The 27,947-nt window shown below is 41.5% G+C and overlaps 1 protein-coding gene across 3 annotated transcripts in view; it reads left to right on the top strand.

Annotated features, from left to right (window-relative positions):
• Positions 1-1,824: 1,824 nt before the first annotated feature.
• PPP3CA (protein phosphatase 3 catalytic subunit alpha) overlaps positions 1,825-27,947 on the top strand; it is a 297,373-nt gene continuing 271,250 nt past the window's right edge. For 2 of the 3 annotated variants that reach the window (XM_004263566.4, XM_033401986.2), the window contains exon 1: positions 1,825-2,701. In XM_004263566.4, coding sequence (XP_004263614.1) covers positions 2,644-2,701 — 58 coding nt within the window. In that variant the 5' untranslated portion in view covers positions 1,825-2,643. Of the gene's footprint in view, positions 2,702-4,086; positions 4,136-27,947 lie in introns of those variants that run through there. The other variant, XM_033401991.2, reaches the window with a different exon arrangement.

Genomic DNA, 27,947 nt, shown 5'->3' with positions numbered 1-27,947 from the left:
TACAATTCCCCACCCCACACAAATTACCTATCACAGTGTATGGCATATAAAAAGAGCAGGATACATATTTACTGAATGTACTGTCTGCTTAATTAGCACAAAACAATCCTAGGGTTGTGAACTGGGCAGCAGAATTTGGAGCCAATGGCAGTCTCCCTAAGTCAGGGACATACCTTGCGTGGTCTCCTTTTGCTAAAAAGGCCTCCATAGAGGCTCACCTGCCTCCTAGTTTGAGCTCCTATTCCTTGCAGGCCACACCGCTGAAGCCACACTCCAGTGTCATCAGACAGTTCCTAAAACTTCTTTTCGGGTTGGAACTTTCACTGTTGTGGCCTCTCCCGTTGCGGAGCACAGGCTCTGGACGCGCAGGCCCAGCAGCCATGGCTCATGGGCCCAGCCGCTCCGCGGCATGTGGTATCTTCCCAGACCGGGGCACGAACCCATGTCCCCTGCATCGGCAGGCAGACTCTCAACCACTGCGCCACCAGGGAAGCCCTCAGGTTTGAACTTTAATCTAATCCCTGTCCCCAGCCTCTGCTGGTCCTTGGTCCTTGGTGCTGAGGTTGGTTGGGAGAGGGGCTGTGGAGAGGAACCTTGTTGCAGAGGGAGACCTGCTCCTCATTCTGTGGCGCAGCAGGCAGGTCAGAAGGGAGCATTTGGGCCACTGTCATGCTTTGGCCTTCCACACCTCCCAATCCATCCTCTACACTCCTTCCAACGGGAGGATACCAGAATGGGGACCCACTTTGGGCTTCAGTGCCCTGCAGGTACCAGAAGCACCAGGTGGTATCGGGTGCTGGGAAGGGAGATGGGAAGGGAGACGTGGGGTCACCATTTACGACCAGTCGCGGGATGTGCAGTGTCAACAGGGAAAAGGCGACCCTCTCTGGTGTTTCTCCCGCCCTCGCATCCCCATTTCTCCCTGGAGACCAGCAGGGCTGACCCAGGTAACTCAGAGTTGCCCAGGGTCGCTTGGACTCCCGTCCCCATCCTCAGTGGACAGCCCGGTCCCCCGTCCTATAGCGTCCCGCACTCTCCGCCACGTCCCTGGCCGGAGACACTCGGGAGCGGCTGTTCGTCGGAAGGTGTGGATGCACGGGTGGGAAACATTAATAACCACTACACTACGCCCCACAAAAGCCCCAACAGGAAAACCACCGTACACCCATCACAGGCAGAGCCCGTCTCTCCAAGGTAAGTTGTTTATTCGTCCCCGTTTTGGCGCTTCTCTCTGGACAGCTGAGGCAGCGACAGCAGCTGTGCGGCGGGCCCCGGAGCTCCTCGCGCTCTTCCTTCCTCCGCCCTCTCTCGGTCGCCTCTCACCCCCACCCCCTTCCCTCCTCCCTCCGCCTCCTCCCTTCTTGCCCTCTCGCGGGCCACGCACACACCCGGAGACACCCTCAGCACTTGGCTACTCACACTGCGGCTTAACCCAGCCGACCTGGCACGGTTGCCAGAGCGGCGCGGGGTGTGTGTGCGGGGTCCAGGGGAGTAGGCCAAATGGGGCTGGGGGAGGCATGGTAGAGCCTCTCTCCTTCCAGCCGCGACCCCCTGCCCATTCTCCTTCCCTAATCCTGGGCTGTCAGCAACAGTGACACCTGAGCGGAGACTGGGCGGTGGAGGCAGCAGACCCGCTCGACTGGCAGCCGCGAGAAAACAGAACGGGGGGCGGAGACGAGGAGGAGGAGCGGGAGGCGGGACCAGAGGGGAGCGCCGCTGGCAGTGAGTGACGCGCACACTAGCCAATGAGCGCCCGCAGCTCCAACGTCGGGGGAGTAGGGGGCGGGCTCCGCGGGGAGGAGGAGGCTGCCGAAGAGCTAGAGGCGGGGGCCGGGAGGAGGAAGGGGAGGAGGCGGAGGCGGGAGCGGTGGCGGCGGTGGTGGTGGCGGCGGCGGCGGCGGCGGTGGCGGTGGCGGAGGGTAGGTTGCGCCAGGGACTGTGTCTGCCGAGCTCCGCGGCTGTGCCTGTGTGAGTGAAGGAGCAGCGCGGGGAGGCAGAGGCGAGCGCGGCCGAGAGCGGCGGCGGGACGTCTCCGGCGGCCGCCTTTCAGCGGCGGTGCTCTGTGTGGGGAAGCAGTGGCAGCGGCAGCAGCGGCAGCGGCGGCAGCAGCAGCAGCAGCAGCAGCAGCGGCGGCCGCCTCTCCGCCGCCGGGGACGCTGAGGCGCGGCTGGTGGCACTGACATCGGCGGCCCTGCCTCTCCTCCCTCGCCCCCGGCCCTCCCCATGTGATCGGTCTTAATCCCGGCAGTGTGCGCGCGTGGGGCTCCATTCCGCGGTGCCCGATCTCCGTGCCGGGGTGGGTGCTCGTGTGTGCGCTTCCCCTCCCCATCCCCCTTCCCCCAAGAATAAAAGAAGAACCGAGAGGCGTGCTTAGAAAATAAATAAATAACCACCACACACGCGCAGCCCGGAGCAGAGTCGGCGGGGCTGGCGGCGGCGGCGGAGGAGGAGTGAAGGCGGCGGCGGCGAAGGAGGAGGAGGGACGCGCGGAGAAGGCAGTAACTTTCAAGCCAGCTCAGAGCCCAGACCTCCAGCCAAGCGGTTTGCAGCGCGGCGGCGGCGTTGAGTGTCTGGCCCGCCGGTCCGGTCGGGGTGTGCAGTAGGACGGACGAGCAGCGCGTCGCTGTCCCCCGGCGGCCGGAGATGTCCGAGCCCAAGGCAATTGATCCCAAGTTGTCGACGACCGACAGGGTGGTGAAAGGTAAGCGGCGCGCCGCGGTCGCCCGGGTGCACAGTGTGCCGCAGGCGCCGGGCGGCTCACCTCCCCTCCCCCAACCCCGGGTTTTCTCCCGGCTCCAGCCACGGACCTTCTAGGATATTGTGCAACCCTCGAACCCCCCTCCCTCGCGCGCCCTTCCCCCAGGCTTCCCACCCGGCCCCCCTTGGGGCATTTTTATGTAACGGGGGCGTCAGTTGGCAAATGGCTGAGCCGAGGGGAGGCGGTGGCGGGGTTGGCGGTGGCGGTGGCGGGAGGGGGCGCCCGGGGGGTGGTTGCTGGCAGGGTGTAGCTGCTGTGACAGAAATAGGAAGTGGGTGGCTGCTCGCAGTCTTGCATGGGATCGGGTTTATGGTTTTCTTTTGCAGAGGGAGGGGTGATTTATGGCTTTTCAGAAATTAATATGGCATTTTTATGTGGCCGTGGCTTTCCACCGCCTGCCTTGCTCGGGCAGGGTTCTTTCGGCGCTCCATTGCAGCAATTCCCTCCGCGCCCCCTCCCTCTTCCCTTCCCTCTGAAAGGGCCCGCACAGGACTCGCGAGAGAGCGGGAGAGCGTGGGGGGAGCCCGGCGCTTCCTTCCGCGCGGGGCGGGGGCGGCCGCAGGGAGGGGGTGGCGGAGGGGACGCGCAGGGGGCGTGGGAGGCGGGGAACGACCCGAGAGCCCAGCCGCTGCCGCCCCGGGATTCCCCCGCAGGCCCTGAGAGAGACACGGAAAGCGGTTCCCCAGCCTCCCTCGCCGCCCCCAGCCTGCCCCCGCCGAGCTGTCATTGCTCTTGAAGGGTGCCCTGCTGGAGCACACCTCCCCGGTGGTAACCTCACCCCGCTCACTTTTCCGTGCCCCTGGCACCCGCTTGTTAACGGGCTATTTGATTCCTGTCATTGGCTCTTCTCCCCCCCGGGATCACAGACTCCTGGCGGCGAGGGCCCTGGGGTTTCTGGCGAAGAGAAGCCGGGATGCGTGGGGTGAGGAAGGGGACAGGTAGTGGTCTCCTCTCTCGCACCGGCGAATCCGCCGACTCCGTTGTATTCCGTGGTGGAGTGGGGGTGGAACCATCCCGTGAATCCTGGAAGGATGAGGCCACAGAGCAGATACACCAGGATTAAGTAGTATCCCTAAATGTAGTATCCCTACGTTCCTGGAGTCAGGACGCGGAGCAGAGTAGGGATGGGCACGGGCTACGCGCAGAGCGGGCCTCTGGAATTGGAAACAGCGCTGGACGGTGTAGAGAGAAAGTGTGTGTGTATATACGCCTGTGTGTTTTGTGCCGAACAGAGATAGTATCTAATGTGGCCTGAGCATGCAAGTAGAGTGCAAGGCAATGAAGTCGGCAGTTAGGTGAAGTAACCCAGCAGTCTGAAGACCATGCATGATGCATAAGTCCTTATGGGGCTTCGGAACTATTCATTGCTTCACTCAGGTTTGCTCAGTTTTTTTTTTAAAGTAATGTGCGTGTGAGTGTGTGTATGTGTGTCTTCTCTCTTCTCTTGTTTTGGTTCTATTAGAATCATTCCTGCTTCAGTGCAGTATTCACAGACCCATCAAAATAAGGAGGTATTATCTCTAAAAAAATGACTTGAAATAGGTCTATTGATGCACAGCTGTTCTTTCTGCAGGCATGGATTTTCATGTAAACAGTCAATTCACATTCATTCAAAAGAACTATGTTTTGTGTTAAGGGCCTCTGTTGACATTTTCAAAAATTAAGACCTTTTGCTGAAATATCAGAGAATAACAAATATCTCCCTAAGGTGTGAAGTTTAGGTGTAACGCCAATCTGTATGTTGAGATTACCTTTTTTCAAAACACTTGATGTAAAGCTTACAATTAAAATGATAGCAGTAAATGTGTCAGCAATTAGAAAACACTCATGTGTACTCATAAGGTCAGTTCTCTGTTTTAAATCGCAGAGTGTGGCTTCTTAATGTAAATGTAAAATTATCATCAAGTGAAGAACGTGAAAATAATTGTTCATACGTTCTGGCTTGATGTCTTTACCCGTTGATGTGAAAGAGCCCATTGAACCATTCCATGGCTATTTTGTCTTGCCTTTTTACAGTACTATATTATATACATACTATCATAAATGGCTTTTCATTATACATACACATGACCACCGATAATTCAAAAAAATTTGGTTTACCTATTTTTGCAGAACTGAAATGCAGTTGGATGTAATAGATTCAAAATAGGAAAAGTTAATTTTGCATATATTTTGATAGGGATCTTGATGTGAAATTTTAAATGTGAAATTTTGTTTATAGAAAAGGTTTTATGATGAATCCTGATGTTAAGGTGGATATACTACTGCTATTCCTCTTATGCTTTCTTATAGACTTTATATGGTTGGCTTAAGAGGCATTATTGAAAGTTGGATTTGACATTTTGTCATACATATGATTTTTACCATCATTTGAGATGACAATCTATTTTGATTATCAGTCTTCTATGACATAGCATTTCCACGTGAAAACATATGTATATGCTTAATGAGTAGGAAGTACATGTTTGCAGAATGGAATACAGGTTACCAAACGATTTTTCACATTTACAAAAATTCAATAAGACATAGTTCACGAAGCCATGAAACCATGACTTTACTCTAAATTTTGTTAGAACTTTTATCTCAGTGGTCTGAGATTGACTCATGTTTTTAAACTAGGCAAGTGAAATTTTTGTGCTCCTTAAGTATTCTTTCACTTTATAAAGTACAGATAACATTGACTCGCAAGTAGAAGTAAGAATTCGGATCATTATTACTGCGGCCATGGCGTTTGTTTACAGTTATCTTCATTAGTGTGATCTGGCTTTTGTTGTATAACAAACTGCTGTTTACAAATAAAGCTGTGCTTGTGCTTTTGTTTGTAGTAATGCGATGATGTGACAGCTTTCTTGATTTGTATTTCCAGAATGCAACTTTAGAAAAGTAGGCAGGTTGAGTTTTAGTCTCGACTGACTGTAGTTTTTCAGATTTTCAGCATCTTCTTGAGTGTGTTCACAGACCCTGGTCAGTTTTTAAACCTTAAAAATGGAAGGGCATGGCAGCATTGGAGAGGAAAAGCATTCGTTTAGATAACGTCAGAAAGTTACTTCATCTAGCAAAACTTGGGCTGTTTCATTTTGTTTGTTCTTGCATAAAAACAATGGAAAGTAAAACAATTCAGAGAAAACATCTTGGTAGTGCCATTTGTTGGAAAGCAGAATAGTTTGATCCATTTACTGTTTTATATTTTTAAAAAGAAACATTGTATAATTATAAGGCAAAAGACAGAAGTCAAAAATAGAAGAATAACTATTTCCCCCTCTCCTCCCTTAATACAACCCATAGTCTGGTTTTTTCTCTTCAGTGGTGCTCCACGGGCCTTGTTCCAAACTCTGGCTTCCCTTCATGTCTCCCTGCCTGTTCCTGTCTTTAACTCTTCTTCGTGTGGCCCTAACATTCCCTACAGGCTGGGCTGTAGAACTTTGCTTATATGACAGTTAAACACTTGGAGGAAATCGAACTGTATGTGACAAGTCTGCTGCTTTGTTAAATCTCTTGCCCTTTCCTCTCTTCCCATCTCCAGGTATTTTGTAATGGGCCTTTTACCTTAACCCAAATGGTAGAAATTCCAGATACCATGGTAGGTTGTTGAGGGGTCAATTCCTGGGAAGTGTTTTGGGGAATTTCTCAAAAGCTCTAGTTAGGGGACCCTTGTGCTTTATGTCAGATTGCTTTTAACTCTTGGGAATGCAAAAAAAGGAGCTGTCCTTCTGTGTATTGTCAGCTTATATAGTATTTGTGTAGACAAAGTACACATAGAGAAATTCTGGAAAGCTATCTAGGATCTTATAAGCAAGACGATTGTAGCTAAGTAAAATGTTAAGTAAATAGGGATTCAAGCCACCAGTGTTTCTAGCTGAATGAGGCTGGTAATACTACTTAAAGAAAACAAAAATATGGTACATCGGTGATAACTGTCATGTTTGGATCTTGAAATGGAATTTTAAATAACACCATTTCTTTGCAGTGTGTCAAGAAGAGCTCATTGTGAATTTATTTTACTGATGTTTGTTACCATCAGTTGAGCTTTTCCATGTATCTGGTTTTCCATTTGAGTATAGTAAAACTGCATTAATTCAGTGTCATTAATTGAAACTTTGACTAAATGTCATTGTTTGGTGGCTGAAGTTTACATCAGCACTGGATGTGAAGAAAGGGGACAGACTGCTAATCTAATTAATACTATAAGCAACACGATTTGGGCATGGTGAATATCCTTCAAAAGAGAACAAATTCTTTTCAGGACTTAGTGAACGGCATGCAAATTAATGCTGTTAATTGCAAATTAGATTGATCTCTTCCTTAATCCTTTCAGGATTTCCACTATAAAGTATATATAACACAAGTGCATTGTTTTCAAAACATTCTGTAAACTTAAGGCTTAAGGCAACAGTTGCAGCTGGGATTCAGGGAAATTCCAGTGCCATCAGTTAGAAGAATTAACGTTTAAAAAATAATAGTTTTTTGGGAACTGTGGGAAGAACCTCTGCTTTAAAGAACAATCTAAGACATCCAGTTAAAATGTGAAAAAAGTAACACCTTAGGCTGTAGTTAGAGGTTTACTCTGACATTTGTTTAGATTACTTTCAAAATATGCCTTTTAAGATCTGTTTGTTTCTTTATGATGTGCTTTTATTTGTAATTTTAGAGATATGAAATATGACTGACATAGTGTGCGTTTATAGCTTTTATAATTGGCCTCTTCTGCTTTTCCTTACCTTTTTTGTGTCAGCCATGTGTAAAGTTGAAACTAATTATGAAACCAAATAAAGAATCCACTTAGAGTGACCTCATTGGAAAACAGCATTTTTCTAGACATAGTCTCCTTTTAGCAAATCCAGTTAAATGATATGAAAAAATCATTTTGTTAATTTTTTCAGCAGCTTTCTAGTGTAGCATTCTCCTGATGTTCAAGAGGAATACAGTGAGATTTTGAGTCCCAGCTTCCTATAATTCCACTGTTACGTGTTAATAGCATCACAGGCTACTTGTCCTCTGTGTAAATGGGCAGCAGTTGTACTCGCCACTCACTTGTGAGAACCAGAAGATCATCAAATGGGAGTTGAGAGCCTGGAAGGTTACCCTTGGTCCACTCACCTGAGAATGGCAATTCAGTCACTGCTGACACAGAATTACAAATGACAGCATGTTAATGTGTTTCAGGGTCACTCAAGAATAGTCAGGACCATTAATATTGAAATTCATGAATGCCTTGGGTCTACAGTGGTAGCTCATGTGACATTTATTTTATGGTTGAAGAAATGGAGCCAGAATAGATAGAATGGTTGGTCACAGGTGGGACTAGAATGGAGGTGAGTGTAAGCAAATTCTTCCCTTTGGCAAAGATGCTCTTCTGTCTTGAGCATCTGTTTGAAACTGTCACTTCTTTTAGTAATATTTAGGATATCACATTTTGTTTTGAAATTTTCTTTATTGAATTACTGGCTATATAAAATAGTTTTATTAGCAGAAGCTTTTATATCTTTATATTTAGCAGAAATTTAAAGTCTGATGGTAAATCTGTTTTGATCTTGGCATGAAGTTTACTAAAGGAAAACTGTTAAACTGTTTTCTATTCATATCAATATATACGTAGAAATAGAAATAGCGTACACTCCTGGTAAGGAGTTTTATTTACTTTTATTTTGAAAGGTGTTATTGTAAGACTGTCTGAACTACAGATAATGGCCCATATTGTTACTCTGGTTTGAGGATTTTGTTAATTTCTAGGGAAAGCTCTAGAAAATAGGAGCCAATGTTTCTTTTTTTTTTTGCGGTACGCGGGCCTCTCACTGCTGTGGCCTCTCCCGTTGCGGAGCACAGGCTCGGGACGCGCAGGCTCAGCAGCCATGGCTCACCGGCCCAGCCGCTCCGCGGCATGTGAGATCCTCCCGGACCAGGGCGTGAACCCATGTCCCCTGCATAGGCAGGCGGACTCTCAACCACTGCGCCACCAGGGAAGCCCAGGAGCCAGTGTTTCTTAGGCGATCTACTCCTTTTTTAAAATACAGTCATCAGGTAGGAATGATGTAGACTGAAACAGGTTTTCAGTTTGTAAACTGTCTTTAATATTCTTTGCATTTTGGCATTTTGAACCCATTTTATTTTATAATATTTCCATCTCCTGTATTCATTGATAAGCCATCCATTATATTTCATATAAGAAATCAAATTAAAAATTTCATATTCCTCCACGGTTAGGGATTGTGAATCGTGGCTTAAAGCAGGTGGACTATCAACTTGAGGGCTTAGACCTATTGCTGGAATCTCAAATCCATTTCACAAGTGCACATGCAGGTATTTAAAAAAAAAAAAACAAACTCTGAGGAAGCAGTTATCAGTTATTAAAATGCTATATGTTTTTGGAATTGGATGGATTCCTTTTGAGACCATCATAGAGAGGAATAGAACTTTGTGTTTTTCTTTTTATTTCCCTAGTCTGTGCTTTTGCCTCACAGCAAAATATATTCAACTCTATTTTAAAAGGTGGTCTCTCTGACTTTCTTTGAACTTCTATCCCTTACAGCTGGAAATTCTGCATGTCTCTGCAAAAGAGCAAAACAAACAAGTAAATTACCAAAGATTTACGTTAACAGCTGCCTCCAGATTATGACATACCACCTTTCAATGTTAGTCAATTTCAGATACTTTCTATAGTTATGAAACCCGAAGAATGATGGTTGATGTTCAGAGAGAATATTTTATTCATATGGAGCTAAATTTAAAAAATATTTCCCATCAGCTCCAGGATTCTAAGAGTTAAAGAGTCTCTTTCTACAGTGACTGTATAGCTCCAGTTTTTCTTTTTGGGAGGAGCAGCTACTTCTGATTTAAAATGTTCAGTTGTCTCTGTGTAGTATTGGAATGTTTTGGAAATTTTAGTATGTCAGTGTCTAAACTGTATCTCCCAAGATTGCTGCATTTACTTGGAAGTTACATAAAATGATTTGTTAAAATGTGTATTCAAACTTTTAGTTTGGGAAATACAGTGCCTAGCTAATAGTGCCTAGCTCAATGCCTTGCACTTTGGGCACTGAATAAATTCTTGTTGAATGATTTGGGCAATGCACAATTATCACGTGTCTCCTGAAGCCATAAATGGAGACACATTATATGTTTATTTTGAGTGCGTTATATAAATTTCGATTCTCTGTAGATGGCTCTATATGGTGACTGCGCGGTTAATTGGAATGCTGCCTTCTCCAGCGACATCAGGGAATGGAGTATGAGAAGAAGGCATTACGAAGGTGACACAGATTGAGGGCAGTTTTGTTGTTTGGTCATTTGGACTGGCTTTATGCCAGCTGAGTTTAAAAGGCTAAATCCTTTTCAACCTAGCATATTAACTTGAACCTGAAAGCTTTCTTTCAGTTTCTGTTGTATTTCTCCTTAGGCCGATCAATTTTTGACGAGTGAGAAAAGATATGTTAATCATTCAGTGTTTGATTTATTGGGTGATTTATATGTTTTAACTATTGTCCAGACTTGGACTTGAAGAGAACAATGACCTGGCAAATCTCATGACGAAAAACAAAACACGAAAAATCGAAACCAAAACAAAGCAAAATTCTCTTCCTTTGTTTACGTCTCAATTCATCATTTTCTGTAAAGCTTTTGTAATCCAGAAATGCAGCCTTCTCCAGCATAAGCTCCTGCCCTTCTCTGCCCCCCCAGTGTCACTGGAGGCTATCTAGTGGGAAGATACAGGGGCCGTGAGAAGTTAAAAAAGGTGGCACCAACTCTGCTGACTCCTTATGTTCTCCTAAGTGGGCTTTAAGCCATCCATTGACATTTGGTTTTAAACATCTTGTGAGCTATGCCATTTTATCAAATTAAATTAAAAGCACAATATATTCTCTTAAAATGACAGAACCTGAGTCAGGGCTTCAAGTTTGTGGTATAATTTTTTTTGCTTTTTATAAAGGAATTAAATTTCTTTTTATTATTAAACCTGGCATTGTTGGTCTGCTATGTATATTTAATGGTAATAAATTAAAGTACATGCATACCTTCTCTGTGTGGGTCTGACTATTGGCATGATAACAGTTCTCATCATTTAATTCTCATTATATTACAGCTTTAGTTCAAATGTCACCTCCTCTGGGACCCACATCTCCTGATACCTTCGCTCATTGGAGTGAAGGGACACAGTCTCTTCAGTCTCACAGCGGACACCTTGAATAGAGCATGTTGCTGTGATGATCTGTTTACCTGACTGCCTCTCCTCCCCAGAAGTGGAGAGCCCAGGAGACTGGGTGTTGGTTCCACTTATCTTTGTATCTTTAGCCCTAGCACAGGGCCTCCTAGAACAGGCATTTGATACACGATTGTTAAATGAATGAAATAATAGATAAAGGATAAGAGGGATTTAAAATTTTAAATTATAGCGTTCTTTTCTGTTTTGAAATTTTGTGGATCTTAAATCATGGGTGGCTCACAAACGTGAGGAGTTTCTTGATTTGTAAGTGCCCGTCCTGGAGAAGGTGTTTTTCACATGAGTTTTGAAATACTCTGTTTTATAATTGGGATTGTATGTTTTTTGCCTAATAGCCAGCCTGCAGAAGCATAACTGGCAATAGTGGCTTACCCAGGGAGTGCTTAGTTTTCAGTGAGTCAGTGTCAAAGGGTGTATAGGTCGATTTACTCAAAGTTAGGTGATGTTTTTTTTCCTCAGGAAGATTGGAGATGATCCCAGGCTGTGGGGGTGAGCTATTGTGACAGGCATCTGGGAGGCCCAGAGTCCACTTCACAATCATATTGCTTACCTCGAGAAACGCGCAAATCCAAATGAATAAAGGTTAATACGTGTAGGAACCAAAACAGAGATGTACAATGTACTGCAGGCCCAAATATGAGGTGTCTGTGTCATAATACTAAAAAGTCTTCAGGCCGGGACTACAGGCTGCTTGTGAGTCCGCTCTCCTGATGGCATATCTGCATGGTGAATGCTTTGAGGAAAGCATGGCCCTGGGATCAGGGAGGCAACAGGGAGGCAGCATGGTGAGCTGCCTGCTCTGATGGCTGTCACAGAGGACCACAGATGGATCTGCACGAGCCCAGACTTGGTCATATGGCTCCCCGTTAAAGCAGGCCAGCCGGGGCTTTCCCAGCTCTGGTTTATGAGCCAGGATTTAATGTCTCCCTAGCACAGAAATACTTTTCCTTCAAGGAGCTGAAGACTAGGGAAACTATATTCCTACATAAAAATCTCATCATTGTCAACCTTCGCCGATCTGCGTTTAGCAGCCGGGGGGGAATCGCTCTTGTCTTCACCTCTAGTCAGAATTCTACATGAGTGCTGTGTCTCACTGCACATGCACTTCTAGAAACAGATGTAGAAAATTTGGAATATGTTGGGGGGGAAAAAAAGAGGTCCCCTCCGAGTGACTAAAGGATTTTAAATTGTGACAGGAACTGAGAGATTCTTCAGTCTTAAAAAGAAAAGGTTGAGTGGTGATTAAACTGTAGATTTAACATATTAAAAAGTCTCTTTCTACAGCGGATCACACTCAGATGTTATCCGTTACCACTATCAAGTGGATAAGAGAAAACACTGTTCGGAAGCATTAGGGATTTAGGTGATTTTTTTATTTTTTATTTTTTATAACCAGTCAAGGACATTTAACCCTGGAATGCATTGTGGGGATCTTCTGAATAGAGAGAATACATGATCCTCATTTATTTGGGTGTAAATCTGAGACTAAAATTATGAAAATTTGAAGCTAGAAGAAACCTTGGAAATCTAACTCCTGTCCAGCCTGGAGCCAGTCCTCTGATTGTAAACTGGTGAGAGGGATCGGAGTTTATGTGGGAAACCTTTTATCTCTTACACTTGCTCAAGTCTGACCCTAACCACAATGAACAAATCGGACTCCTAGAATGGGACAGCGCCCCAGAAATCTAGCTCAGGCTATCCCCAGTGTGGAACCCCTGTCCAGACTCGCTGAGGGATAGTTTTCCACTGCCTGTGAACATATCTAGTGAGAAGGAGCTCCCGAATTCTTAAGATCTCCTGCTCTATCCTGGCCATTTCTGCCCGTCAGGATGTTTCCTAATGTTTGACCTCAGTCTGATGCTCTGACATACATGTTTGTTGTTCCTTGCATTGCCCTACAGAGTTCGATGAAATGAACCTTTTCTTTTGCAAGAGAGCTTATTTGATACTAAAAACAGCTTCCCTGTTCTTAACTCTTCTAGCTTTTTCCCACATGTCATGGTTTCTGGGCTTTTCCCCATCCCAGTAGCCTTCTTGGAAAACCACATCAGGTTGTCAGGGTCTCTTGAAACTGGGGAAGTGGGCAAAGGTTCATCTTGGCTTCCTTCCTTCTGTGGAACCTCCAGCACCATGGGCTCGGTTGCTTCACTGTTCTTGTGCTAACCTTTAAACTTCCTGGAACGCAAGTCCTCCACTTGGGGGGCCCAGTCTAGCATCCATCCCATGATGTCCCTTTTCTGGGTGAGGACCCCCAGAGTCGGGATGCTCTTACTTCTCGTGCCCTTCCTACTGAATTTTCCTTCAATTGTATCTTCTCCCAGTCCTGCTGCATCTGCAGCTTTAAGGTATCGAATACCTAATCTGCTCTGTAACTAGGAGCTTTCCAGAAAACCTGGCTAGCAAATGCATTTTACCAGTGACTTCTGTAGGCATTGTTTGTATTTTGCTTGCTTTTATTTGTAATACAGGCGAGTACTAAAGACAGTGTGATAGCCTGACACCACGGTGGTTTAGTGGGGTAATTGAGGACAGGCCAAGTTCCTTGTTTACTTTTCAAATCACACCATGAAGGCGCCTCAGCACCCGACTTGACCAGAGCCCAAACCTGCCTCTTCTGCCTGCTCTAACTTCTGGCACACTCTGTCTTTAATAGTTGTTGATAAACAGCTCCTAAGGCCATTGAAATTGGCTAACCCAGCGAGTCCGATCGTAATTTGATAACTAGTTTAAGTTTCACCGAGGCCTAAAAGAGGCCAGTGGCTTCCAACTGCAGTGTCACAACACAGTTCTGTGTTACACTCAGCTGTGAGGTATTAACAGCTACTGATAACGACATACAGAAGTTTGCAAATGACTTATTTTAAAATATCTATATATAAACTAGGGTGGATTCAAGTTCAGCCTTAAAATGCTACTTTCACTTCATCCTGATGTGTTTCCTCATGCGGGAGAGGATGCGAGCTGCAGCTGTCATGGTGGGTATTTGCATAGCTTGCAGTCCTCTTCATCTTACCGATATGCCTTTAATCACAGTGGAAATCAGACATTCTTGTGAGCTGTGGCAGTGTTTGCCTTCATTTCCGTGAGCATTTTTGAGGATAGTTTATTAGAACCTGGATTCACTCATGCTAGTGTTCTGTGCAAGTGAATGTCATGTCATATGCATCTTGAGAGAAAAAAAAGTCTGAGACTTGAGAGTAGAGAACAGACCTTTGCTAGCCAGATCTGTAGATTGAATAGATCTTGAAACATATAGGTAGGCACTTTTGGGGTGATTTCAAAGTTCCTTATGAAACTTTCTCTCCTCGAACATCTCCTAGGGGGTCATACCTGAAATTCCATTATAAATTACTTATTTAGGATAAGATTGGCCTTCTTGATAGAGGTTTCGAAAGTAACTGATCTTTAAAAAATAATTTAGTGAATTGACTAGTTGTTTTTTTTGTTGTTTTTTTTTGCCTTTGGGTGGTATTGAATCCAGGAAAAATCCTGTATTTTAGGAGTCTTTTTGTGAGTGAACGTTCATTTCTCTTTAAATCCATATCCCATGCCTCTTGTACCACTCGATTTTCCATACTGCCTCCTTCAAGTATATCATTGTAATATCCCCCAGTTGGTAAATAGATTAAATAATCCATTATCAAGTGTAAAATAGCTGTTAAAAAATATTATTTCCTTCACTTACCACACCATCCATCTCTCCATCCATTCTTCCGTTCTGTCCATGCATGCATGCATCAGAGTTTTAGTGCCCCCTGCTTCCTGGCTCTGTGCTATGTTCTCAGAGCTTACAATAAAGTAGACAGTCTCTGAAGGTTACTGTCCAGTGTGAGGTGCGAAAGCAAATCACAATATAAGTTATAATTACTTTAATAGCAGAAGATGCAGCATGCTGTGGAGTGCGGAAACGGAAGTGACGGTCTTCAGAGACTGTACTTTCATTTTTTGGCAAAAATAAATGGAACCGATATTAATTTTCTCTGTGTGTAGCATGATAGGCACATTGTTAGGATGTGGGCTTATTTTAAAGTGAAGATGGCATAAAAAGTGCTGCAAAAGGAGTGATGAGCATTTAGATCTGAAATTCTGTAGCTATTACAGCTACCTGTGAGCAAAGTATATGCGAGAATCATGGGCTGTTGAAGGTGGAAGTGACTTTTAAAGTCAACTAGTTAGCTATCTTCCAAAAAAGAAAAAAAAACCTTCCTGTAAAATGGTTAATAACCCCCTACCCCCCCTAATTTCCAGTGATGGGGAGGCAGCATCAGAGTGTGGAAAGAGTACTGGTTTATGGTTTGACAGAACCTGCATTTCAATCCTCCTTTCTCCATGTGCCAGCTGTGTGTTCATGGGGAAGTTATGTAATCATCCCGAACCCAATTTTTCTTAACTGAAAAGTGGAAACAGTAATACTGATTTTGAAGGTGGTGGTAGCCAGGAGAGGAATTGTATGTGAAATGCCTTCCCTACTGCCTGCTCAAAAAGAGCCCTTGGTAGCTGTTAGGTATTGTTATTTTATTGTTGGACAGCTCCCTTGAAAGCGCAGCATTCTTCTTCTAGAATTAACCTGCATTAAAGCATATACTTTGTCACCTCCTACCCACTGTCAAATCCATTGTAGTTTGGGGGCCTCTACCATTCCTCTGAAACAGTATGGCAAAGGTCACCAATGACTGTCCAGTTGCTGGTCTCTGTGATATTTGACATGGTGGGCCACCTCTTTCTTCCAGAAACATTGTCCTCATTGTCTTTCTTGGATTTCCCCTTTTTCTGACTTGTCAGCTCGTCTTGATTGAATCCTAAATGTTCTTTTATCCCTTTACAAGTTCTTCTAGGCAGTTTCACCTCCTTACACTCATAGGATTTACTTCTGCTTATAGGCTGATGATTAACACATCTGTATCTGCTATCTAGTCTTTTGTCTGGATCTTTCTCTCAAACCGTATATGCAGCAGTTGCTGTGGATGGATATGGTGAAAGTAAAGTGGGGTGTTTGTTCTCCTGTGTTTTCTATCCTGGGCGCAATGTGACTACCATCTGTCCAGTTAATTAAATCTGTCCTTCAGTTGAGATCTTTTAAATACTTCACCCAGTGCAGCAGTATCCTCCCAACATTAGTCTCTTTGTTTTCAAACTTGTCCCCTCTCTAACATTCATTATCATTAGAGTGATCATTTAAAAATGAACATCTGATTCAGCTAATCCCATGTTTGGTGATCTTTTTCTGACTGAATTTTAGGAATTCTTTATATTATAGGATTTGACCCTTATTGCCTGAATATCAAAAATATTTACAGTATATATAGAGTATGTCACATTGTGCTGAACTTACTTTAAGTGTCTTCAGTTTATTACAATATAAGTTCTTGGGAGCAGGGAGAACATTTTTTATTTACATGTGTATTCTGCATGCATGGGGCTATTTGGTCTATATAAAGTTGATGGAACTAAACTGAACAACTTAAAAATCCCAATGATACCTTCTATGGTTTTCTGTTTGTTGTTCCTCTGCATGGAACACTCTTGCTCATTACTGTGTCCTTCTTCTGTGTAAAACTTACTTTGCTGATCCCCTCAGGCATAGCTGCCTGTGCTTCCTCTTGTACTTGGTACACACAGGGTATCACAAACATTTGCAACACAACTTTCTCTTTAACTGTGAAATCTTCCAGGACAAGCCTCTATTCACTTCATCTCCCCAGGCTTAGCATGATGACTGGCACATAATTAATCTTTGTTTTTATCTCTCCAGCAAACGAATTGACTGGAAAAGCTATATCTGATCATCACGAAAACGTAGTGATAGCAGTACTTGCTTTTTTTCTCCTCCAATATCATACTTTTTATTAACGTAGCCCAGGTTGGATTGCTTTTTCTAGTACGCTTGACTTATGGAATCCCTGACTTCCTTATCCATCTCCCCAGGCATTTTCATGTAAACGTATAAGCCAGGTCTCCTTTACTCTGGATTCTGTAATTATTTTACACACTTCTAAGCACAAGCATTAGCTTGTGCTAATAATATAATATGAGCTTCTAGGCTTTTTAGATCTTTTATTTAAACATATGGATTCTTTTACCTCTTCTTTCTAGTTATTTGCCCCAATTTATGTCCTTAGTAGATTTGCCTAGGCCTTTATTTAAGCTTGGCAACCAAATGAATTTTTGGAGCCAGTCAGTGTGGATGAGTGAGTTCACAAATCTTTATTTTAGGTTCTGCATATATAACATGGGAAAAAATCCCACCTGTGTTAATAAAAAACTTGTGGCTTCTGTTTAAAAAAAGAAAAAAAGGGAGGTGCTTGAGTAATCGTTGTCCTTGACCTTTTCCTTACCTAATTGATGTGTTTTTCTATAGCTGTACTTTAGAATGATAAATTAAAAACAATTTTCCAGTGCCTTTGCCTGCCTTGAGACTTCCTTTAATCTTTTGTCATTTCAGGGAGTGGAAGGAATGAATTTTCCGTCGATAATGGTTAGGGAGTTGGTGTGTTTATTAATGGCATATGTCTTGTAATATGTTATTTCACCTGATTATATTTGAAGAGAACAGTTGTTAACTTGTCAGCTACTTTGTTTCTCCATAGGATCTCTCTCAAAGTAAATAGATAGTAAAGTGAATACACACACACACACACACACACACACACACACACACACACACACACACACACACGAGCTTTGTATTCTAAAAATGTTAATAACATTAATGTATATGCCCTGCACATGCATTACCTAGCTCTAGCCTTCTAATCACACTGAGACTAGGGGAGATTCAGTACCCTTCCAAGGTCATGCAAGCGAGTGAGTGGTGGAGCAGGTGTTTGGACTCTAGATCCTGGACTTTTACCACCATGACACTAAGCTCAAGTATACTCAAGGCCACATTCATTAGTTGGTATCAATGAATTGATAGAAAATAGAGTTTATTAGGGATTTGTTTTTATGTAAAATATTGTTACTGCTGGAAATCACTTTAGTGGAACACCATTAGCCTTTCCTGTGGGAGAAAAATGTAGCTTTCTAATGGGGCAAGTATATCGGCTTCCTTTTTAGAAATATGTAGCTGAGGTTCACAAACAATGGGACTGTTAACCAGGCTTTACTTGGCACCGCTGACCCTATCATTGTGTTATAAGACAAACTAATCTAAAACATAAAAAGAGTGCTAACTGTGAGTTACATAAAGAAGGTATTTTTATTGGACCTTGAGTTTTTCCTCTAGGTTAAAACCATGAAAAAAAAAATCTAGTGCTGGCTGTGGTATCTACTGTTGGCCTTTGTTTTAGAGTCTTTGCTTCTTTATATTCATGTTCATATTTTTGTCACTAAAGCAAATAAAGGAAGCCACACATAGCTAAAGTGAAAGCCACTTCAAGGAGACGTCACATGAAACATTTTGAGGAGGGAGTTATGTGGTTTCATTGTAGCATTTTAGATGCAAATGCGAATCGTTCTGAGATCAGAATTTTTCGTTTACCACTTGTAACCATCCTGTACTATGGCGAATGCTGAGAACTAGCCTAGTTGCACTTTTAAACCAATGTTGTAATTAGTTAAAAGGGTGATGATTCAGATTGAGAATTTTAATGCTTCTCTGAGGCAGGTGATTAGAGAAATTCATTTCTTTGTTCATATGATTGCTAAACACATTTCTGATCGAGCTACACCTGGTTGGACTGACTGTGGGAAGTCTTGCAGGTAAAATTGCTGTAGGTCACAGGCTCAGCTGGAACGAAAGATGGAGCACCCTGCCTTGATGCCCTGAGTGTGAATTCAGGGAGCTCCAATTTCATACTGAGGCCTCTGGCTTTCCCTTGCTTCATGGCTAATACCTTTGTATGTGGGAAATTTTCTTCCCTGCTGGAATCATCTTAGGTTCATATTTTCTTTTCCTCTCCTTTTTTCCCCCTGTGACATTTTTGTGAACCTTGGATTTCAAATATGATTTTTTTTTTTTTTGGTGGTTGTTTAAAGGTGTTCATTAACACATAGAAGAAAAAATTGAATAACCTTAATTCTTAGAGCGCAGTACAACTAGGGTATTTCATTGACAGTTCTTGTTTTTTTATTTATAAGTATATATGTATAAATAAATATATATTTCATGGCTTGAAGAAACAGAATATACGTTACAACTTTCCTGCTGTGTGTGTTTATTTTAATCCTTGAGCCAGACCTTGCCTGAAATAAGCTTTACCTTTTAAGGAAATTGATACCATGGTATGATTATGCTTAGTGTTTATTATTGCATGCATAGATAATTTGAATGTTATTAGTAAAAGAAACATATCAGGTAAGTCTGTATTCAGATAGGAATATCTTAAGTAAAATAACCAGTGACTAAGCGTCCCATTCATTCCGTATATGAACAGTATGAAAAATATGTAAGAAACATGCTTGGTTACTTTTTTAAAAAACGTGGCTTTAACTTGTGTCTTAAAAGTGAAATTGTAGAGTAGAAGATTAATAACATAGAGTGCTTCTTTTGAGAGTTCCCCTGGAAAGTATGACTCCTGAACTCATTTTACTATTTGTTCTTTCTTTAACTGAAGAGGGAGGCCAGCATATTTGCAGTACATTCCAGGCTTTAGAGTTTGTACTTATGGAAGAGAGTCATGCCCCTTGGAGTCCCATTTAGTGACAACATTTGATTAGAATTCAATTGGAATGGATATAAGTGAGATTTGATGTGTCATTTTTTCTACATATTCTTTAAAAAATGGAAACGTGCATAAATCGCTTACTGTATATCCACTATCTAAAATAATTTTTCCCTGTCAGTCTTATGCTAAACTGTGTATTGTGAAGTTATGCACTTTTCCTCTGTATAAGGTTTCCAACGGTGAGGTTTTGTGAATGATTGGATTTATTTCTGGAATGATGGAATTGTCTCCAATAATGTATATTTTTAAATGATTATGTAATTATGTTATAGATAATAAAGGTACCATCTGTTCTTATTTGAACTCCTGTCCTGTGAAGAGATGGAACCAGAAGTGATAGTTTGCTTTTGATTATTTGGCATGTATTCAAGATATTACTTTCCTCCTGAACTGCTGTCCCCAGCTGCTATCCAGAGATTTTCATAAATGAAAGTAGTGAGTGTGAGAAAAAGCCATGTTACTTGTAGTCAGGGCAATAGTGTAGCAGCTAGATGTGATGTTTGTCTATAGGTCACCCTTAGTTGATTGACATGCATTGACCCTTGTGTTGTCATGCAAGAAACCTTTTTATGCATTTATCTCAGGATATGGCATTCTGGAGAATTCATTATATGTTACTTGTTGCTATTTATGATGGAATCTGGTCTAGACTGTTAAGAAAGGGATAATAGGATGAAATGGCCGGGTGATGGCAAACCATCTTCAGTCATCATAGACCCACCTGTTTCTATTTTAGAAACACTTTACCATTCTTTTTGCTTCTCTTTAAATTTGACCCATTTGGATTAAAATTAAATTTGTCTTTATGATGTGACCTGCTTAGTGTCAGTTATTTTTTTAAAATGCTGTTTCCTTTAATTCCTGTGGTAAAGCTTATCAGGTGGCTAATGTGAAAACCTACTGAAGAGTCTTCTGGGGATCAGAGAAGTTAAATAATTTGTTCATGGTCACAGAACTAATCAGTGGTGAAGCTGAGATTCAAAAGTAGAACACTTGGGCTTCCCTGGTGGCGCAGTGGTTGAGAGTCCGCCTGCCGAGGCAGGGGACACGGGTTCGTGCCCCGGTCCGGGAAGATCCCACATGCCGCAGAGCGGCTGGGCCCGTGAGCCATGGCCGCTGAGCCTGCGCGTCCGGAGCCTGTGCTCTGCAACGGGAGACGCCACAACAGTGAGAGGCCCGCGTACCGCAAAAAAAAAAAAAAAAAAAAAAGTAGAACACTTAAGAATTATTTTGAAAAATTTCAGGTATACATAGAGGTTGAGAGAAGACGACCATTAACCCCCATGTACTTAACTCACAGTTAATCATGGAGATATTCTGATTTCACTATATTTGCTTTATATATTCCTTTTTTCTTCTTCTTTAGTGAAGTATGTTAAAGCAGATCTGGGACATCATGTTATCAATTGTCAAATTTTGACTCTGGGGCAAACATTTTATCTCTATACCAAATGGTCTGAGTGTAGGAGAGAATGTCATAACGTAAACACTGAACAAATGGAAGCCATATCTTTCTAGAAAATGAGTTATATATCTGCATTCAGTTTTCTTGATATGGGTAGTCATCATTGCTATTCATTTGTTAATAAAATAGTGATGAAAGAGCTAAAAATTAGTGAGTACTGATTCTGGGCTAGGAACAGCCCCTCATGCTTCATGCGTATTAGCTCATTTAGTTCACAATAACCCCCTGTTATATAATCATTTCTTGTGGGTCAAATTGCTTTTTAAAAATAAGTATGTCTTTATATATATAAAAGTGAAATATTCTACATCACCTTCAACTGTATATCTTTTCCGCTTCTCGCTTTTAATACTGATTATAGTAATATATGGATGGAGGGATAGAAGGTTGCTGCTCAGAAGTATGGTCCATAGACCAGCAGGGTCAGCTTTGCCTGGGAGCACATTAGAAATACAATCTCAGGCCATAACCTAGGCTTTTTGCATCAATTTGCATTTTGAATAAGATCCTTAAGACTTCTATATGCATATTAAAGTTTGAGAAGCCCTGGATAGCATTTAAACAAGTGCCTCCCAAGCATGGCTGCACATTCAATCACCTGGAAAACTTTGAAACCTACCAGTGCAGCCTCCCCTTGACCAATTAAATTAGACTCTCTAGGTGAGGCCCCAGCATTTGTTTTGTTTTTGTTTTTTTCTAAGTCTCCTGGTGATACTTAAGTTTGGCCAGGCTTTAAAGTGCACTGGTTTAATAGGACTAGAGTATCTTTCCATTCTGTTTTAGCTACTTAACTCTAAACAAAACATTTCATCTTGTAAATCATATATTGAAAATGATGCTATCGATATGAGAATTGAAGATGAAAGAAATGTTTGGCTTACACTGAATCTTTTTGGTGATGTTAATTCATTGATAATTCCGTTGAAAAGAATTCCCTTTTATGCAGGACTGAACTTCCTCACTGTTCTTATTCGTCCTTGGCACTAGGGAATGAAAATGCTGCCAAAATTTATTGTCTTTTTTTTTTTCCCCCATTTTATCCTTCAGGTGAAGAATTAGAGGGAGGCAGGGAGTTGTGAAATACCAAATGGATGAAAACTGGGCTAAAAGTCATTAAATAAATTCATGAGATTACACTGGATAGGAGTCTATTTTAATTTTGCTCTTAAATTTTGTTTCCTGTGTGTACATGGATATTTGCTTTTCTTTAAGTCAGTGACTTCTGTATTCTGTCATTCATCTGCAGTTATTGAGTGCTTAGAAAATGCAGCCAAACGAACAAAGTAGTTGAAGGGAACCGAACAATGCAGAGAAGTGCAGTATTTATGTGCTCCTTACCCTGAGTTGCAGGTGGTGGAGTGGTTTAGAGCCTGGGCTCTGGAGCCAAACTACCTGCATGGAATCCTAGCTCTGCTGCTTATTTGCCGTGTGACCACGGTCAAGTTAATTATGTGCCTCAGTTTTTTTGTTTATGTTTTTGTTTTAATCTGTAAAACAGGGTAATAATGGCATTTACCTGTAGAATTGTTGTGGTGATTAGATGAATTAATATATGTGTAAAGCACTTAGAAGAGTGCCTAGCACATAGTAAGTGCTATGTATTTGCTGATAGTATTACGATTATTAAATTTTCCATACCTAGAAGAGAAAAGGTGGCTTATATGTGAAAGTATAGACCCTTACCCTAATGCTTTTAACATGGGAGAGATTCTTCAGGCTAAAACAGGATTTTTGTTTGGGGAAATTGGGTCCCTGATTAGAGCAGGCACACAATATGTAATATGTTCAGACATTTACGTATTCTGACTCCATTTGTTCCTTGATACATTGGGTAAGTGGGTTAATCAATCCAAGCTTAACTGAAGTGGGGGGTCGGTAACACTTATCACATGGATACAATTAACCTTAGTTTGTAGAAGTACTTTATATTCCTCGAATAAGAGGCCTTGAAGAAATTCAAATTTCAGTCTTTAAAATAATTGCTTTCCCAAAAGCCCTGTGGTAGCACGTTTGAATAATTTTAAAGCCATTCGCTAGATTAGTAGCATTTTATAGTTTGGTTTTATTTGAGGAATGGCTTTAGACACAGAGGAAATGTGACAGACAGATTAGGAGGCTCTCATGGCAGGCCTGAGTTATTGGAATATTAGGACCATAAATATGGATACTTCAAGGAACCTGAAGATTACAGTTTAGCCCAGTGCCTTTATTTTACAGATGACAAAATTGTGGCTGAAATGTGAAGGTTTTAATGCTCTAGTGAGAATGCACATTTTATTTTTACTTATTTTTTATACTTTTCTCATTAATTAAATACATTTTATGCACATAAATGCATATATGTGGAAGTGTGGCAAAAATAATGTAGTAGCAACACTGAATACTTTCCTATAATACAGTATTTTTTGTGTCCATTTTTATACCTCTTCAAAGTTGTGATATTAACAAAATGTTTTACTTCTTTATCACAGTGATTGCATGCATTTGGAATAAATATGGTATCTATTTTTTATGGGCAAGCTTAGGCATGTTTTTGTTGGCACAGAAAAAATCACTATGTGAAGAGAGTGACTATTATTTATTTAACATTTAACCTGAAAATGTTAAAAATGTGTTCAAAAGAGCTCATTTGACAAGGGTTCTGGGTCAGAAGTATTAAAGGACAAATGAAACAAGGATTTCTTATTCTTAGTCAGGCTTGGGGGAAAGGGCCAACCTTCTGCAGGGGAAATGACTGTAAATGGTCTTCGCAGTTAAGGCACTCTGTTGCAACAGCTGCCTTTCTGATCGACCTGTTTTTTCCCCTTTCTTCACAGTATTACTGCTAAAAACACCTTTCTATTGGCACTTGAACTCTGCCATTTGACTCTTCAACTTTCTCTTGTTTCCTGCATGCAATTAAAATTTCTTGCTCTTATCCTGGCAACTTTGTGCAGTCTTGGTACCAAGCTGCTTGTCTTTGTTTTCGTTTTGTTACTCCCATCTTGGGGGCTTGTTCACTGGTACTCAGCATCCTTGGAAGGGTTCCCACATTTCTTGCCAGATGACAACAACACATGAATCCTGCTCCTTTGTTCTTTTGTAGTAAGCTTTTGGGGGAGGAAAATTTAGAGAAAGAAAACCAAAAAAAAGAGAAAAAATGTACTCTCAGCACTGAAGATGGAAATGACAGTTGTGCTCACTGATGGACTTTTTGGTGCTTGTTGACATTTTTAAGCCTTTAGGATAAGGATTGCTTTTCCTTGCCTTAGTGACATAATAGTGTATGCAGAGTAACAGCCAGTACCTATTTACCTGTGAAATGCTGTTGTGTTTGTTTTTTCAAATAAGTGTATATGGTTTCTGGACTATGTCTATTTTTTTTTTTTAAATGTGACTCTGAGTCAGTTGTATCAAAGGACTTGTGTTTCTACTTTTTATTTCTGTTAAAATGCATAAAAAAATAAACATGTCTGGACATGCTTGTATCTGTAGAGCTGATGTCCTGGAGCTTGTTTATAAGCATTATCATTGGTAACATATAGGTGAGAAAACTGAATCACAGTTTTGGATCACACAGCTCACTGGTGAACATAGAAGCACAAATTATGTCTACTGTATTGGATAAGAGTCATTTGATAGCAAATACATAAAAACCTTCAAAAATAGCTCTTCTTACAACTGGAAATCCAAGGAATAGATTTGGCTTTAAACGCACATGTAAAGAGGTGTGGTTCTTCCCTCTGTGATGCTTTCCACTTAGTTGGCTTCATAATCATGCAGGCTTTCCATTCCCCTTAAGGTAGACTAGGTCCCTTTCTGCTGGACAAGAAACTTCTCAACCAAAAAGTAAAAAAAAAAAAAAAAAAAAAAAAAAAAAAAATCAAATTGGCAGCAAATGAGAATATAATGAAGTGGAAAAAATTATTTTAAAAGCACACACTCATTGGAGAGAATTTCTTCTGAGCTACTGAGGTTCTGAAAGCAAAGAATTCTCTCTCAAAGAGTTTTATCAGATTGAAAAAAGCTGCCTGGCTTACAAAAGGAAGAACAGTTATCTGACCTTCCTTCAGTAATATGTGGCCCCCCAAAAGAATGAGTAACAAATTACATGATCACTTTTAAAAGCTAGTTGGATATGCTATTTTTGAAATGATTAAGATTATGGTCTGACTATTGATTTTCAGCTGTTTGGCATATCTCCAAGGAAAAGCTACAAATGAGTGGAGATGCCACTCACACCCATAAATGTTCACTCACACCCATGAACATCTGTTTAGTGTTCATTAAGTTTCAATAAATTTCTAAACCAGCTACAAATTGTATGAGTCTTACTCAAGAATACACGTTACTTAATTGAAACAAATTATACTCCTTTAAAATATTAAGTCATCAATTTTGAATGGGCAGTAGTAGATTAGATGATAATACAAAATTGACAGTAGTTTTGTAATAGCAGTTTGTTTCTTTCATCTAGGATAGGGTTAAAGGAGAAAAATATTCTCAAATTAGTTGAAAAATTTGAGTTAAGAATTCATTCAAACATATTTAGAGGGGGTTTCAGACAAAAGTATAATGGTATCAATTACTGAATGTGTTTAAACATCCAAGAGATCGTAATAGGCCTATGTTAATACAAAATAAATATCCTACTAAGTGTGGCAAAGTAGATCCAGCAAAAGCTCTTAAGTACAATTGTTTTTATAATATCATATATGTTAAGCAGACTGAGTTGGGTGCACTTAGCCTCTTTATATCAATTTTCTCTTCTCAAATGGAGACATCTACTTCCCTAGAATAATGGTGAAGGATATGTAAGTTACTGTGTGTATCTTACATTTCCTTCACTCAATCCATAGGAGTCAGTGAGTTAGAGGGACAGCAGGCCAAAAAAATTACCAAGAATCATTAAATCTAAGAGCAAGATCAGGAAATAGTACTCTGTCTTACAGAAACTACTAAGAGTTATACACACACCACTTCTAGTATATATATGTGTGTGTGTGTGTGTGTATATATATATATATATATATAATATTAATCTGGAAGTAACCTATCCCAAATTGTGATTAAAATAGTTTACATTTGAAATTAGATATTAACGTTAAGGAGGCACTCCCTATAGGCTACCCTAAAATGTAATCAATTAAAACTAAATTGTTGGGCTTCCCTGGTGGCGCAGTGGTTGGGAGTCCGCCTGCCGATGCAGGGGACGTGGGTTCGCGCCCTGGTCCGGGAGGATCCCACATGCCGCGGAGCGGCTGGGCCCGTGAGCCATGGCCGCTGAGCCTGCGCGTCCGGAGCCTGTGCTCCACAACGGGAGAGGCCACAGCGGTGAGAGGCCCGCGTACCGCAAAAAAAAAAACAAAAAAAACCCCCAAAACTAAACTGTTCACTTAGATGTTATATTGATATTTAAATAGTAGAGGTGCAGAAGGAAGACAATATTTTAGAAACGGATCAGCACATCCACAGAATAGCTTCAGTGGAATATTTTTTAAAAATTCAATGTGTTCCTTAAAAGATGTGTACTTCTAACAGAAAAAGGAAAACGTTTCAGGCTACAAGAGTTTGACCAAAACATGACACAAACACAGCTATTCCCTCATTTTAGAGTTCAACAAGCAATATTCTAATTGGTAATTAAACTATCATTAATTTGTAAATTTGTTGGCCTATCAGACCTGGACACAATGACTGATCCAAGAGTGGGCATATGATCCCATCAGAATCTTTTGAGAGAGATCATATGGATTTCACAAATAGATGAACTTGAAGGAGAAATTCTACTATCTTGATTATGGATTGAATTAGTGGAAATTACATCACGTTACCATGGGAGAAATTGAAGGGTTTCATCAGTGTGTGTGTACATGTGCATATGCCTGTACATGTTGGGAGTGCTGAGATGACAGAGCCCCGAGACCATGTTTAAGGAATGACACATGACTTGATTTTATTTTGCTGAGGACTGTTTGTCCAGCTTTGTCTAGCTGAGTGCAGTCAGATGGGTTATGGAAAATGATTGTGGGAAGTTGGGAATGCGTTTGAGAAAGAGAAGATGAGAGCGGAGGGTAGGGGAAATGCCATGAGGATTGGAACATTGGGGAAAAATATTTAAAGAGAATTTCGAGGATATTTGCTTTGTTGTGTGTGAAATGACTCCCTCCTCTGTCTTCCTAGAACACTTTTGAAAAAAATCACCTTTTTTTGGTTCTTGTGTTTTTGAGATGGTGTTTGTGTTTTTCTCAAATGCCTCATCATCAAAGATTGACTCCTAGTAGAAAAGACTGTGTCATGTAGGTGACATCAGGGACCAAGAAAGCCTACTTACATTCAAGTTACAAGTTTTTAAATACTAATATAAGTATAGCATATATGAGCAAATACTTGCGCCTAGGTTAACTATTGAAGCACCTTTCAGATTTGATTCCTTATCAACATTTGCATTTTCTCCTGTGTTCTCCATTCAGTTATTTGTTCATGACCTCTGGATATTAGAAGTTTTAGAAGATAGGGGCCATTTAAAGTGTGTGGCACCCCTGTTGGTAGAATTTGTCACTTAATCCAGTGCCCTATATTCTAACCCTGGAAAAAGATCACCATTTATAAAAGGAGTCTCACTTGATTTTGTCTGATAGACTTAGTGATTCTTTATAATGTAAATGTTGAGAATAAGTGGCAAAATGTAAAATCACGTTTATTCATTTGATTGCCTATAATGAGATGAATCCAGTGGGGTAATGTATTCTCCCTAGGAAATAACACTGGGTATGTCAGTCTCAGTTATCTCTGATCTGCTTGAAAAGTTTAATAATATTATGAGTAAATCAGAGATTATATGCACATTTCTCTGGCAGATTC

The sequence above is a fragment of the Orcinus orca genome, chromosome 4 (genome assembly GCF_937001465.1).
Source record: "Orcinus orca chromosome 4, mOrcOrc1.1, whole genome shotgun sequence".
NCBI lineage: Eukaryota > Metazoa > Chordata > Mammalia > Artiodactyla > Delphinidae > Orcinus > Orcinus orca.
Note: the sequence above shows the minus strand (reverse complement) of the source record. Positions and strands in the feature narration are given on the sequence as shown.